Genomic DNA, 13,463 nt, shown 5'->3' with positions numbered 1-13,463 from the left:
TTGTTTTCTGAAATCACCAAGCTTATTAAATTAATTTTAACAATACCAGCATCTGCAGCGACTGCTGAACGTTCTTTTAGTGCATTGAGAAGACTAAAAACATATCTGAGGTCCACAATGACCCAAAAGAGATTAACTCATTTGATGATTTTACACGTTCATAAGTCTATGACAGCAAAAATTGATTTGAAGTTAATTGCCAAAGAATTTGTTTCCAGAACTTCAGAAAGGAAATCAACATTTGGAAATTTTTATTAATTTTATAGGTAATTCTTTTTAAAAAATAACCTTTGTGAAGTTTATTTTATTATTTTTATTTTATATTTATTTATATAATGACATTTTGTTACTTTAGAATATACCTTAAGGACTAAGGTAAGAATTAAATACATTTTTTAAATTTCATTTATTTATATTTCTGTATAATATATTGTTACTTTTGAATACAACTTCAGGTATTTATTTATTATTTTTATTTTATATTTATTTAAATATTGACACATTGTTACTTTAGAATATAACTTAAGGACTAAGGTATAAATCGAATACATTTTTTATATTTCATTTATTTATATTTCTGTATAATATATTGTTACTCTTGAATACAACTTCAGGTATATAGTAAATATATTTCTTTTAAAACTTATTTATTATATTTATTTAGATACTGTTTAACTGTTATTTTAACTTTAGGTATAACGTAAATATGATTCATGTTTTGTTTCAATATATAAATGTATAAATTTAATCATTAAATTTATACATTTATATGTTGGTAAACTTTTGCTATGTTAAACTAGCTGGTAAACTTTTAAATAAAAAAAATATATATACATATATTTATGTATATACCTATATATTAAACTACCTATATTAACGTTAAAAGAATAAAATAATAAGAAAGGTTTTCTGTTATCAATTACAAATAAATATATTATAATAGTTGTTAGGTTTTTTTTTATGTTTTGCCCCCCCTTATGAAAAATAGTTCCTGCGCCACTGTTAATGTTTCACCCAATGTATGTGGTTTCTTTTGCTGAGCCACCATAAAGGCGATGTGATATGAAGTTTCAATAATTTTTTCATTATTCTGTTGAAATTCTCCGGTTCTGTCAAGTTTCATTTTATTTAAAGAATTTTTTTTAGCAACAAAAAACTCTTTAGGTTTTTCTTTTAGCATCGGATGAGCTGTGGTTAAATGTCGTTCTAGTTGTCTTGTTCGGAGAGCATCGTTACTTAACACAACGTGACAAATAACACACTGTGGCATTTGGATACCATCCTTTTGAATGAACGTGAAACCAAACTTTATATAATCGTCGTTATACAATCTTATTTTCTGTGGAGCCATTATTTTTACGTATGTACACTCGCGACGACTACGTACTACGATACTACGTGCAGTATGCGACTGCAAAACGAAACTAAATCGAGTTTAAACTAATCTAATAGCATTTTCCCTAACATCCTTTTATCGTTCCGATTAATTTACAGCTGATAACGTAGCATAAAACTATTTATAGTCATTATCGGTTATCCATTATTGATACCCGAGAACGGATAAAGAGAACCAGTCTACTAATTTTATTTCTCTACGTTTTAAAATAAAAAAAATGTAATCAATAAAAATTGTCTTTCGTAAAAACTGCTTGCGCCTCCCCAGCAATGTGTACACGCCCCCCAAGGGGGGCGTGCCCCCCAGTTTGGGAACCAGTGGTTTATACGAATGATGTGCAAGCATACATGTTATGCGTGCACGGTATACATGTAGGTACTCATATTTACCTCAATGGGTTCAAGGTATATAGGTACAGTGTATTTGTAACATAACATTTACAATTTACATAATAACTAAATAATACAAAATTTGTTGCATTTGGTATTTTTCTCCTCAAATTCTAGACTATTGTACCTTGGACAGAAATTAATTTTATTCGTGGTATAAGCTCATATTTTAAGCTATTCTTGGTGTATTCTATAATATTTAGTATACAATTTTTATACATTTTTAATTATTTGCATACCACAAGGTCGTATAGTACACTTCGTTTGATGCTGAATTTTGAATCATAAAATATATATTTCAAGCTGTATATGAAATATGGATGCATAATATCGTAGTTGTCGAATAATATAAATAGTTTATACAATTACTATCGTGTGAGAAAATTAAAACATACGTGACGTTCGCATACCCGCAACTGCTAAGACCAAAAGTGCTATTGATCGTCTTTTTTAAGTCGTTCATATTGTTACAGCGAATTTCAGTCTGCCTAGGATAACTCGTCAAGCAATGCTCCATTATATAGTGTAAAGTTAAGTGTAAATAATAATAATAATAATAATATAAGAATATGCATGCATATATAATATATATATATATATAGCATATAGGTACATTTTAATTAGCAAAAATGATTTAAGAACTCTTTAATAGCGTTCTAATCATTGAAACAAAAGAACATATTATTAATTTATTACCGTTACAAGTTAGTCACAATAATAGGTAGTAAAAATACACATTTTCACACTTGCACAAAAACTTACATTTATTAGCCATTGCCCGTTAAATCCCATAAAAACAAATCTTATTTTCTAATTATTTGTTGTCGATATGAATTTATTATGACTGTTACAACAGTTTGTTCCTGCATTTATACATGTATGAATATTGACTATATATACACGATATAAACCCGGATCGATTTCCTTCAGAAAAGAAGAAATAATTAGTATAATACTACCTACGACAGAACTATCGTAACACCCAACTAAAAGAAATAATAGTAATAATAATTATCACCCAAGCTCAGATATTGTAGGAGTAAATGCATATATTTGGCATATTTCTTAATTTTCATACGTATGATGTAATGCATTTTTAATATTTTCCAAAAAAATTATTTTTCTTTCTTAACCTATGTATATTTTAGATGAAATTGAATATAAAACTTAATATTAGTTAACGTAGGCATTTTTATTGTCACCATAGAGCTAATTATTATAGAAAATATTGATGGTTGAATACAATAACTTAACAGGTATAGGTATTACCAAACATTCGTATTTAACTTCATCAAATACTAAAAATATAACTATTTTTTCAGTTCAATACAATTTCAAAATGGCAACCAATTTTCCGTCATATTATAATTTATAAATTTATTAAATTTATTGTTCTATATTTTCCATTTGTTTTTGTGCATATTAATGGCAACACGAGATGAGATGTTCCTTTATTTTTTTAATTTTGAATAATTATTATGCATTTTTACTCATTTTTAGCATAATATTTGACATTTATTCCAATTTTTCATACATATATATCGCCTTTTTTAGCTCCTAAATAACTTCCAATCCCTATTAATAACAATAAAACACGGTTTCATATTTTGTCTATTCTATCCCCATCACTCCATAATTATGTCACTATACCTATGTACTGTACAGTATGTCCCAAAAGTCCCGTATCACCCTTAATATCTCCATGTAGAATCACTATATTTAAACGCGGTTTTTTTTACAGTACTAAGTATGAAAATTCTGATTGAATGGCATAAAATTCATTTTTTTTTTTAAAAAATTCAAAAATTTTCAAAAAAATTTTTTACGCATTTAAGAATTTAAAATTTTTAAGATAGCCATTTTGTTGAACATATTTTTTAAAACAGTTCAAAAAAAAAAAAAACTAAAATTAAATAAAAATTGACCAAGTTAGAGCAGGTTATGTTTTTGAATAATTGTAGTAAAAAAATCAATTATTGTTTCACATTTCAATAATGAAATATCTAATTTCAACACACGACAATACTTTTGCATTCCTAATTAAAGTTTTGATTTGAATAGAAATAAAAATAGCCGTGTTATATCGTTTGCTGAACAGTGAAACTGGTTACCTATTTTTAAGTATTTTAATTATCATGAAGTGAACCTAAAGTTACGGTATTGGACATAATCTTACAGTTATAATTAATGCGATTTATAATAAAGATAGAGCTAGTTGAGTAGAGTATGTTTATAAATAATTGTAATAATAGTTATGTAGGTATGCTGTTTTTAATGGTAATCTGTAAACATCTAATTATTAGTGAAGCTTTTAGGAAAGATTAAAATTAAAATTCAGATAACATTTTTAAACTTGATTGCTAAAAGAAAAAAAAGATTTTATTACATAAAAATGAAAATAATTCATTACATTTATATTTTTATAAATGTTCGAAATGACCTCCATTATTTGCAACACAGAGTTGAAGTTTTTCGACCCAAGCGTTCTTAACATTTCCTAATGTCTCGGGTAAGATATTTTGAATATTTTGTTCAATTTTATGACGAAGATCAGGCAATGAACACGACGGATACACAAAATTTTTTAAATAACCCCATAAAAAAAAATCCATCGGTGTTAAATCGGGGGACCTAGGTGGCCAAAGCACTGGACCCCTTGTTCCCATCCATCTTCCCGGGAAGTGCTCATCCAGCCAACCTCTCACAATATTTGAATTATGTGCTGGTGCACCATCTTGCATAAAAATTGGCTCTATTCTGTTTGTATTAATTAACTGAGAAATTATTGGCCACACACTTTCTTCTAATAAATCTCGATACTTTTCTCCGTTTAAATTACCTTCTATAAAAAAGGGTCCAATGATCTGCTTATTCCAAATTCCACTCCAAACATTTATTTTTTCTATATTTTGGGCATGAAATTCTATGGATTCATGTGGGTTTTCGTCAGACCAGTGATATGTCCAGTGTCTACTTGTTTGTCCATTTCTAATAAAAGTAGATTCATCAGTAAAAATTAATTTATCTATAAATAGTGGGTCCTGACTGATTCTGTGTAATGCCCATTCACAAAATTGTAAACGCCTTTCTTCATCACCCGCATGAAACTGTTGAACAAATTTTGTTTTATATGCTTTTATTTTATTTTTTTTGAGTATTCTATGAACGGATGATTTGCTCAGTCCAGCCTCCACGCACCTATGACGTACGGATAATTTTGGAGCTACAGCTACACTTCCAAGAATGTTGATGGTATTATCTACGTTTGTAACACTTTGAGATCTACCTGACCTATTTCGTTCATTGACATTACCTAAGAGTTAAAATTAAGTTATTAAAAAAATTAAGAAATAAATAAAATAATTCAATAATAGATACACAGCTTAACACCCACTACCTAATATCTACGTGATATTTAGCTTAGTGTAGGAAAAAATTAATTTCTTAGAAATATGTACAGTGGACACCACGTCACTTATAAGACTTATGGATATAAGGTTCAGTCGCTTATTAGACTAAATCGTCTGAAATGGTTCGGCGTATCCAAATACCAAAATTTGCAACTTTATTATAAATTTGAGAATCATGCAATTTTACCTGTTTCCAAAAATCGAGACATTAATCTGTTGATAACATTGTACGATGGTTTTTTACGATCAGGATACTCAATTCCATAACTATAAGCAGCTTGTCTATGACTTTCGTTGTTTCGGAAGTAACACTTCACCATATCAATGTACTCATGTACTGAGAATGTATGAGTCATTTTAAATATTGAATTAAATAAGTAAGAAATAAGAAATTATAGTTAAAGACACAGTACGTACTGTACGTATGACACTAATAGCAGTAATAGTTATAAAGAAAGAACACAAGATAATAATTTTAATTATAATTTACCAAATTGCGATATGCATAGGTATTATTATTATAAATCGCATTAATTATAACTGTAAGATTATGTCCAATACTGTAACTTTAGGTTCACTTCGTGATAATTAAAATACTTAAAAATAGGTAACCAGTTTCACTGTTCAGCAAACGATATAACACGGCTATTTTTATTTCTATTCAAATCAAAACTTTAATAAGGAATGCAAAAGTATTGTCGTGTGTTGAAATTAGATATTTCATTATTGAAATGTGAAACAATAATTGATTTTTTTACTACAATTATTCAAAAACATAACTTGCTCTAACTTGGTCAATTTTTATTTAATTTTAGTTTTTTTTTTTTTTGAACTGTTTTAAAAAATATTTTCAACAAAATGGCCATCTTAAAAATTTTAAATTCTTAAATGCGTAAAATTTTTTTTTGAAAATTTTTGAATTTTTTAAAAAAAAAAATGAATTTTATGCCATTCAATCAGAATTTTCATACTTAGTACTGTAAAAAAAACCGCGTTTAAATATAGTGATTTTACATGGAGATATTAAGGGTGATACGGGACTTTTGGGACATACTGTATATAGGCGTATCATATACCTACCGATAAAAAGGTAAATGTCGATCGAACGATTTGATATCTGTTCGTAGAACTCCATGTTACCCTTTTAAATATGTAAATTGGTACATATCACCTACCTATTTATTAGTACAACATGTATTGTGCACCTACGGTTTAGCCATACATATTATAAAATATGGACATATTTTTTTGAATACTTATACAATGTATAGGTATACATAATAATATATTATATAAGCCCCGCGGAAACCACAATGATTATGGCCCATAATCTATATTGTGTTGACTTGTAACATAATATTGTATCGACTTTCGACAAACACTTTTATTATAAACACATTTGTGTGTACACCTTTTATCATTATACTGCCGAGTACATAATAAATCTGCAAACTGGTGCAACGCGAGTTGTTCGACTGGGTAGTTATATACTTTGACCGTCACGGAAAAAGCTCAACCCTCGAAGCTATATAATACATTGATGGGCATTGCACGAATATAATATGCAACGCATGTAATTTATGGAACGATGGCGAATGCAATTAGTCGCGGTAAGCGCATTTTAATTATTGTATAGGTATATAGGTACACAATATAATACCTACCACTCGACTAATTACTGATGCTCGTAGACCGCGGTTAAATGGAACGGCGAGCCCGCACCGCCGTCTGCCCACCGACTCACCCCCGCCGATCCGAGCGCCGTTTGCACACCACCCCCCGAGCGTGAAACACTGACGTCACGTGCAGGGATTGGTGTAAAGTTTGCGCGGTCCGTCCGGTCACCGGCGGGGGAGGTCGTGACGGAGCGAGACGAGAAGGGGGCGCGTCGAATGTTTACGTACACATAAATATACGGAGTGATTACTTTCCGAACGAAATTCGTAAGTTTTGATTTGAAAACGTTTGACGATAATTCACGTGCGTCGCAGGATTAATAATAAGTGTATTTCCGATGATGTAGTGTAGTGGAGTGATTAGGATTTTATTCTTGTGGGGGGGGGGGGATGGTATCTTTTAATTTTATAACATAATAATTATGAATAATAATGTATGTTTTAATTTACTTTTAATAATATGAAAACCATGGCTGTTGGCATTATAGCCATATGTAGCAAAGTATAGCGGTTATAGTCGTTACATATATTTTGTACATAGAATAAATTAACAAGCCTCTGGGGAGCACTATATCCCTATCACCCCCTCCCCTCACCATAATTACATCATTATTATAGTTATAATTTTTTCTATAGACATATTGTATCTATGCTTTATAATGTCTACAATAAGGTGATTCAATTTTAAATTGAAATAGCAAAAATCAATTCATCAAAAAACAAAAACCAAATGTGCGTTGTACTTTCAGTTGTCAATTTTCAAAAATTTACTGAACTTGTATACATTTAAGTATAAACACGGAATAACGTATGAAGACCCAAACAAGTGCGTTGTCTCGTATATATGATATATGACATAATTACCTTTGTTCAGATATAGATCCAGATTGAATATAGTAATTGTCAAACGATACTATTTCCGATGTAGTATGGGACACGTTACTATAAATAATGATTACTTATCGAAATATTGTGCATAAGTACATCGATGCATGTATACATCTTAGTGCATGTCGAGTATAAATAGCGTGGGACGTGTATAGAGAGAAAAAGTGTAAGAAATTAATTCAAGCGTGGTAATTGTTTTTGGATAACTCGTCATGTACAGCTTGATATATTATATATGTATTCACCAATAGACCACCCCTCTTATTTTCTTATACATATAATAATACTATAAAGCCCCGCATGGCACTGCTGCAGTGTGTTAACTTGTATAGGTAAGGCTGTTGTTTTTAAGGGTGCAACATATTGATGCATATTATAAAAGACGATACAAATATATAATAATATTTAATCATATAGGTAATATGTATATACCTGTATAAACGGGTGTCGCATTTGTCTTGCTGTGTTATATTATATTTTTTTTCCCCGTCGTTTTTCAGGTGAGAAACCGCACAAGTGCGTGGTGTGTCACAAGGCGTTCAGCCAGTCGTCCAACTTGATCACGCACCTGCGCAAACACTCCAACTACCGGCCCTTTCCGTGCGGCTCCTGCGACAGGACGTTCCAGCGCAAGGTCGACGCGCGCAGGCACCGCGAGGCCATGCACCCAGGATCTCCGGACGCTCAGCAATACGACGTCACGAGCACCACGGCCGCGGTGGCCGACCACCAGAACGCCGCGCTCCATGCCCCGTCCACTGCTGCCGCTATTGCTTCCGCCGCCGCAGCAGTTTCAGCCACCGTCACTGCAGCCTCCCCGGCAGCCGCTGCCGCTACAGCCTCGGCCATAGACTCGGCCGTGGCCGGAAGTAGCGGCATGTTCAGCTAATGGGCTCGCCGCCCGAATGACGCGTCGAAAGGCACTTTGGTCTCCTTCCGGTGTCCAAGTCCATTGCCGCACTAGTCTCTACCGCGGCTGGCTCGGACACCGAAACGAGCACGAACTTTCGACGCGTTTTTTTTCGTCGGAGATTCGACGTCCGCGCGAGTGCAGACGGCAAAAACCGACGTCCCATCCAAGACTATATCAAAAAAAAGAAAAAAAACTATTATATTATATTATGTATCATACATTGTATTATATTCAAGTACACGTGGCCGCCACCGCCGATCCAACTAGTCAGCAGCGAAGTCCAAACAACACCGCCAGGATATCGGAATTATGTCGAATTTTCATACTCGTTCGAGGTCCGGGTATTATTTATTCGCCCGCAAATACGTAGGAAAACACGACAAAATTAACGATTATTAACACAAGCCGCCACACGTAAAGACGGTCGTGTGTACATAATATTCCTAATATAACACACATCATTATGAATTACTGCCGACCGATCAGGGTGGTCTGCGCCGGGTTTAGACCCTTTTACGCGAGTTTCGCAGAAGCAAAACTTAAAAAAAAATTAAATGCCCGTGCCGCCGCACTGCAGGTCTCTCTCGGGACGCGTCGAACTCGCGCCGGCAGCATATGGTCGCCATCACCCAACGACCACCGAATCGGCTTTTCGTGTACAATTTATTAATATAATTCTATAAATCATATATTATTGGGTCGCGTATAACATATAATAATATACATACACACACATAAATAGTGTCACGTCCGTCGAGGAACAACCGAAAATCGCTCGTGCCCAGAGACCTCCTACTGCAAAGGAACGAGAGCAGCCACACGTGGTCGCCTTGACGTGAGCCGAGGCGGTACAATACGTTTTTGCCGCTAGATAAGTCGTGTGATTTATAGCTATCGGCCTCGATAGGAACTAACCGTGCACAGTCGTGTATAGTATGTATATCGTTGTAGTCATCGGACCATATTTTTATTTACTATTATTGTATAATATTATTATTATAACGTTGAGTCATATATATATAAATCATAAAATATTATAGTTCATTACGATCGTAACCCGCAGCAGTTCACGCACATACGGCGGGCGTCGAATCACACACGGATTCCTGCTATATTATAATATGTGCTAACCATTAAACATCGTCGCAGCGGATATGAGCGCATCTCTAGTCCGTCCTCGTTTACCAATCGATTCCACACAGGAATCGTGTAATTTATATAATATTATGATGTTATGATTACGCCTCTGTGTTAGGTACCTATTTCTTTTTTCTATTATTACCATTATCGTTTAGGTGCACTCGCTACTAGCCGAGCCGCGTCCCCGGTTCCGTATTTTCAACGCAATTGTTGAACATAATGAACACGACGCGACTCGGCGATTAGGGAATGCAGCTTTATTGTTATTAATAATAATATTATATTTGCGCATTCACCCCATACACAAAATAATGTGTTCGAAAAAAAACCCCCAAAGATATTGATTACGGTTTGTCTGTTATTACTCGTCTGGTATATAGGTACACAAAACATTATGAATGTAATTTCAATCATATTTTCAGCGTATTATTGGCCGTTGTACCGATGATTATTATGCCAGGGGCTTTCGCAGAGTTTATACCCGTGGTAACGGATTGGTACAATTGGTACAATTAATAAATTTAATTTTAAAAAAAAAAAACTTTTCTACCGGCGCGCGTTTATGTCCTAAAACAATTATTTATATATTATTATCCTAGTTGAGAAAAAAAACACCACACACTTACGACGGTAATAAAAAAAACTCAACAGACATTTTACAGTTTCGGTCATTTTTTTACATTTATTTTTCTAATCGCACCTGTCCGGACACTCTATGCAGGGCACGTTCATTATTAATTATTGTCCTAACGTCGTCGCATAATGAACGGCGCTGATATCATTATTTTTACTATTATAATTATTATTACTTTAAGTCAAGCTCCGAAGTATTCGCGTTTTTCATAATCATTGTAAACCTGTACCGTAGCAGTAATTCCCGAATAAGAAGGGAAAACACTAACAAGTCCGCCGCCGGACAATTTCTATATTTTTTTATATCCGTATATTGTGTTTTCGTGACACACATTCCGGTGACCATTTTCATCATTATCATTGCGATTATTTAATTTCATATTTAGTTACATTTAAAATTTATGCAAATTTTGTACACGACGTATTATCGTTGTGATTATTATTTTTATCATTATTAACTAGTATATTATATGATATATTTTTAAAAATGATTTTGTGATAGTTTTAAGAAAGTGATAATTCAATTGAAGAAAAAACAACAATAAGTAATTTAATATTTTACACATTTTGTTGTTGTTCGTAATCATATTTTATTGTATTTGATTAAATCATTTTTATTATTGGTATGTAAATTATTATATTCATACCGCCCCGTTGTCCGTATATACCAGTGAATTGTAAATTACAACAGCATATTTACAAATATATATACATACAAGGGGTTCGAGGAGATCGGAAACGCATTGATTCCTATCTATTTGAATACCTTCTATGAAATGATATGATGTTGTAAGTTACATCACGATACGCGACGGTCGGTGTTTATTAAACTTTGTGTAAGAAATTATTTTGTTCCTCTTACTATAATTTTTTTATATTTATAAGTTTTGTTTTACTATAATTGTTTTTCATTTTTTAATCATATCATTGTATTGCGTTCCGAAAATAGTGCGTTTATCGGTTACGACACAGTTTTAATATTGTACGTATATATATATATATATGTTTTTATTTCGTGCAAATCAACTTTTCATAATATTATAATTTATTAATTTTTAAAATGTATTCGTCATTTTCAAATGTGTATAAACACCAAGAGAAACAAAAATTATGTCGTCACTTTTTTTTTTTTGACCCTGCATGTTGTCAAAAATCACGCACATCCCTTTTTAAAACAAGTGAGAAAAATCACACTAATATTGTATACCTAACTATTATTATTTTATTTTAACCGACGATAAACAATGATTTTGTAATGTACTTTTTTATAATGACGATATTATATACATTTAAATTAATTATGCATTCTTGTTTTTATTTCTGAGTTAGAATGGCCGAAGAACAAAAACAGAAAAAAAATTCTTTTTGATTGTAGTTTAGGTGCAAAATATTATATATAGGTACATTGTATATATACCATCAGAATTTTTTCTTCCTGCACAATAAAAAGGATAACAAAAGGTATACCATAACATTTTGTCATGAGAGAATTTATTCGAAGAGGTTGTAGAACATGGACCAATACGAGTGTGCACTGTTTGGTCCTTGTCTTAAGGATTTTTTGATATCAATGTTGATACTAAGATGTGCAAGGATTACATTGTGCTTAAGGTAATTTATAGTATCGATTTCATTTAAATTATTTTTATATTTGATTATATCCTTCTAGGCGTAGTGGTTCTATCTTAACCTTTGGTACCAGCGGTATGTATGAAATCGCATACCTATATCTAGGTTTTACACTTGTACGTGAAGGTTAAAAGTTGAAAGAAAATAAGGAATATTAAATTAAAAATAAATATGAGAACGAAAATCACTTGACCATTTAAAATCACAGATGATTTGATTTTGATATTAAAATAAATTACCCAATAAACGTTTTTATCAAATTTAGTTCTCAATAAAAGTTGTCATTTACCCGCCGTAGTTTATTATTGCGGATTTTTTTGAAACAGTAAACGTGAAAGTTGAAAATACCACCAAAGCTCCCGAGTGGCACGCTTGCCGGCAAGTATAATAATGTAAGAACAGGGTAGAGGTCTGTTGACTCGGAGGATGCAAGCTCATTCGAACAACGTCCGTCTTTGCGAAATCGAAAGCCCGATTTGAGTTTTACCAACAATCGGTACCGCGTGTGCACTGAAACTTGGAGAACCGCAGCCGAATCGGAACCAAATTTATGTGATAATTAACGAATTTCTCCACGGATAATAGGTACGATTTCTTTTTGTTGCTCACGAGACGCATCGGGCGACAGCAGCAGCAGCAGCAGCAGCAGCAGCAGCAGCAGCAGAAGCTACAGCGATAACAACAATAAACGGGTGCTGCGCGCAGTTGTTGTTCCGTCCGCCTTTTATTTTTGTTCTCTATAATATTATTATTATGCGTTTAACGTTCGACCGAAATTACGTAACGACCAGAGTCTCGCCGTCGTTGGTTTTCGTTATAATATTATGTACGAGCTAAGGTCTATAACGTCTTCTGGAAGCCTCACACACACACACACACACACACACACACACACACGTATGAACGCGTGCGCGGAGTCTATGTATATAAGTGACACCTGTCGCGGTGGCCGCCGCCGCCGCCGCCGCCGCCGAGTAGGTATCCTAAAGTCACCTGCGCGCCCCTTACCCTATGCGTGCACCTATATAATATATGTATGTACATGTATGGTATGTATATACCTACCCAAAGGCGGCGGTGGTGTCGTCGTACCAGGTGCGTTATATACACGTATACGAGTACCTACCTATACGTATAAGTATTTTTTAGCGGGCATGCAGGTATACGTGCATATGTGTGTTCCGAGAAAGTATAAATTAGTAGGTGATATACATATATATATATATATATATATATAAATACGGTGAATAACCGGTGCTAATGCGTAATAAACAAAAAAAAAATTGTAATAATAATAAATATTTTTTGAAACAAGTGCAAAATAAACCATCCTTTGTTAAAAAAATATCCTATTCAAATATTACAGTTATCAAATTTTGTCAAATACTT

The 13,463-nt window shown here is 32.9% G+C and overlaps 3 protein-coding genes across 3 annotated transcripts; 1 reads left to right on the top strand and 2 right to left on the bottom strand.

The window, feature by feature from the left end:
- Positions 1–958: 958 nt before the first annotated feature.
- Positions 959–1,351, bottom strand: LOC111026756 (zinc finger BED domain-containing protein 5-like). The gene has a single exon (XM_022304885.1). The coding sequence runs from the start codon at positions 1,349–1,351 to the stop codon at positions 959–961; it is 393 nt and encodes a 130-aa protein (XP_022160577.1).
- A 2,489-nt stretch (positions 1,352–3,840) lies between these two features.
- LOC111026780 lies at positions 3,841–5,969 on the bottom strand. The gene is made up of 2 exons (XM_022304915.1): positions 5,383–5,969; positions 3,841–5,098 (listed from the first exon to the last, which is right to left on the bottom strand). The coding sequence occupies exons 1-2, from the start codon at positions 5,549–5,551 to the stop codon at positions 4,206–4,208; spliced, it is 1,062 nt and encodes a 353-aa protein (XP_022160607.1). The 5' UTR covers positions 5,552–5,969; the 3' UTR covers positions 3,841–4,205.
- A 2,242-nt stretch (positions 5,970–8,211) lies between these two features.
- On the top strand, positions 8,212–10,424 carry LOC111026772 (ecdysone-induced protein 74EF-like). The gene has a single exon (XM_022304908.1). The coding sequence runs from the start codon at positions 8,421–8,423 to the stop codon at positions 8,646–8,648; it is 228 nt and encodes a 75-aa protein (XP_022160600.1). The 5' UTR covers positions 8,212–8,420; the 3' UTR covers positions 8,649–10,424.
- The last annotated feature ends 3,039 nt before the right edge of the window (positions 10,425–13,463 follow it).

The sequence above is a fragment of the Myzus persicae genome, unplaced genomic scaffold, assembly GCF_001856785.1.
Source record: "Myzus persicae strain clone G006 unplaced genomic scaffold, MPER_G0061.0, whole genome shotgun sequence".
NCBI lineage: Eukaryota > Metazoa > Arthropoda > Insecta > Hemiptera > Aphididae > Myzus > Myzus persicae.
This window is presented reverse-complemented; position numbering and strand designations above follow the sequence as displayed.

Excerpts from the sequence above, each read along its gene's own strand:
- LOC111026756 (XM_022304885.1), bottom strand. The coding sequence starts at position 1,351 with ATGGCTCCACAGAAAATAAGATTGTATAACGACGATTATATAAAGTTT.
- LOC111026772 (XM_022304908.1), top strand. The coding sequence starts at position 8,421 with ATGCACCCAGGATCTCCGGACGCTCAGCAATACGACGTCACGAGCACC.
- LOC111026780 (XM_022304915.1), bottom strand. The coding sequence starts at position 5,551 with ATGACTCATACATTCTCAGTACATGAGTACATTGATATGGTGAAGTGT. Across the intron at positions 5,099-5,382 it reads GTCTCGATTTTTGGAAACAG|GTAATGTCAATGAACGAAAT; the intron begins GTAAAATTGCAT and ends TTTAACTCTTAG.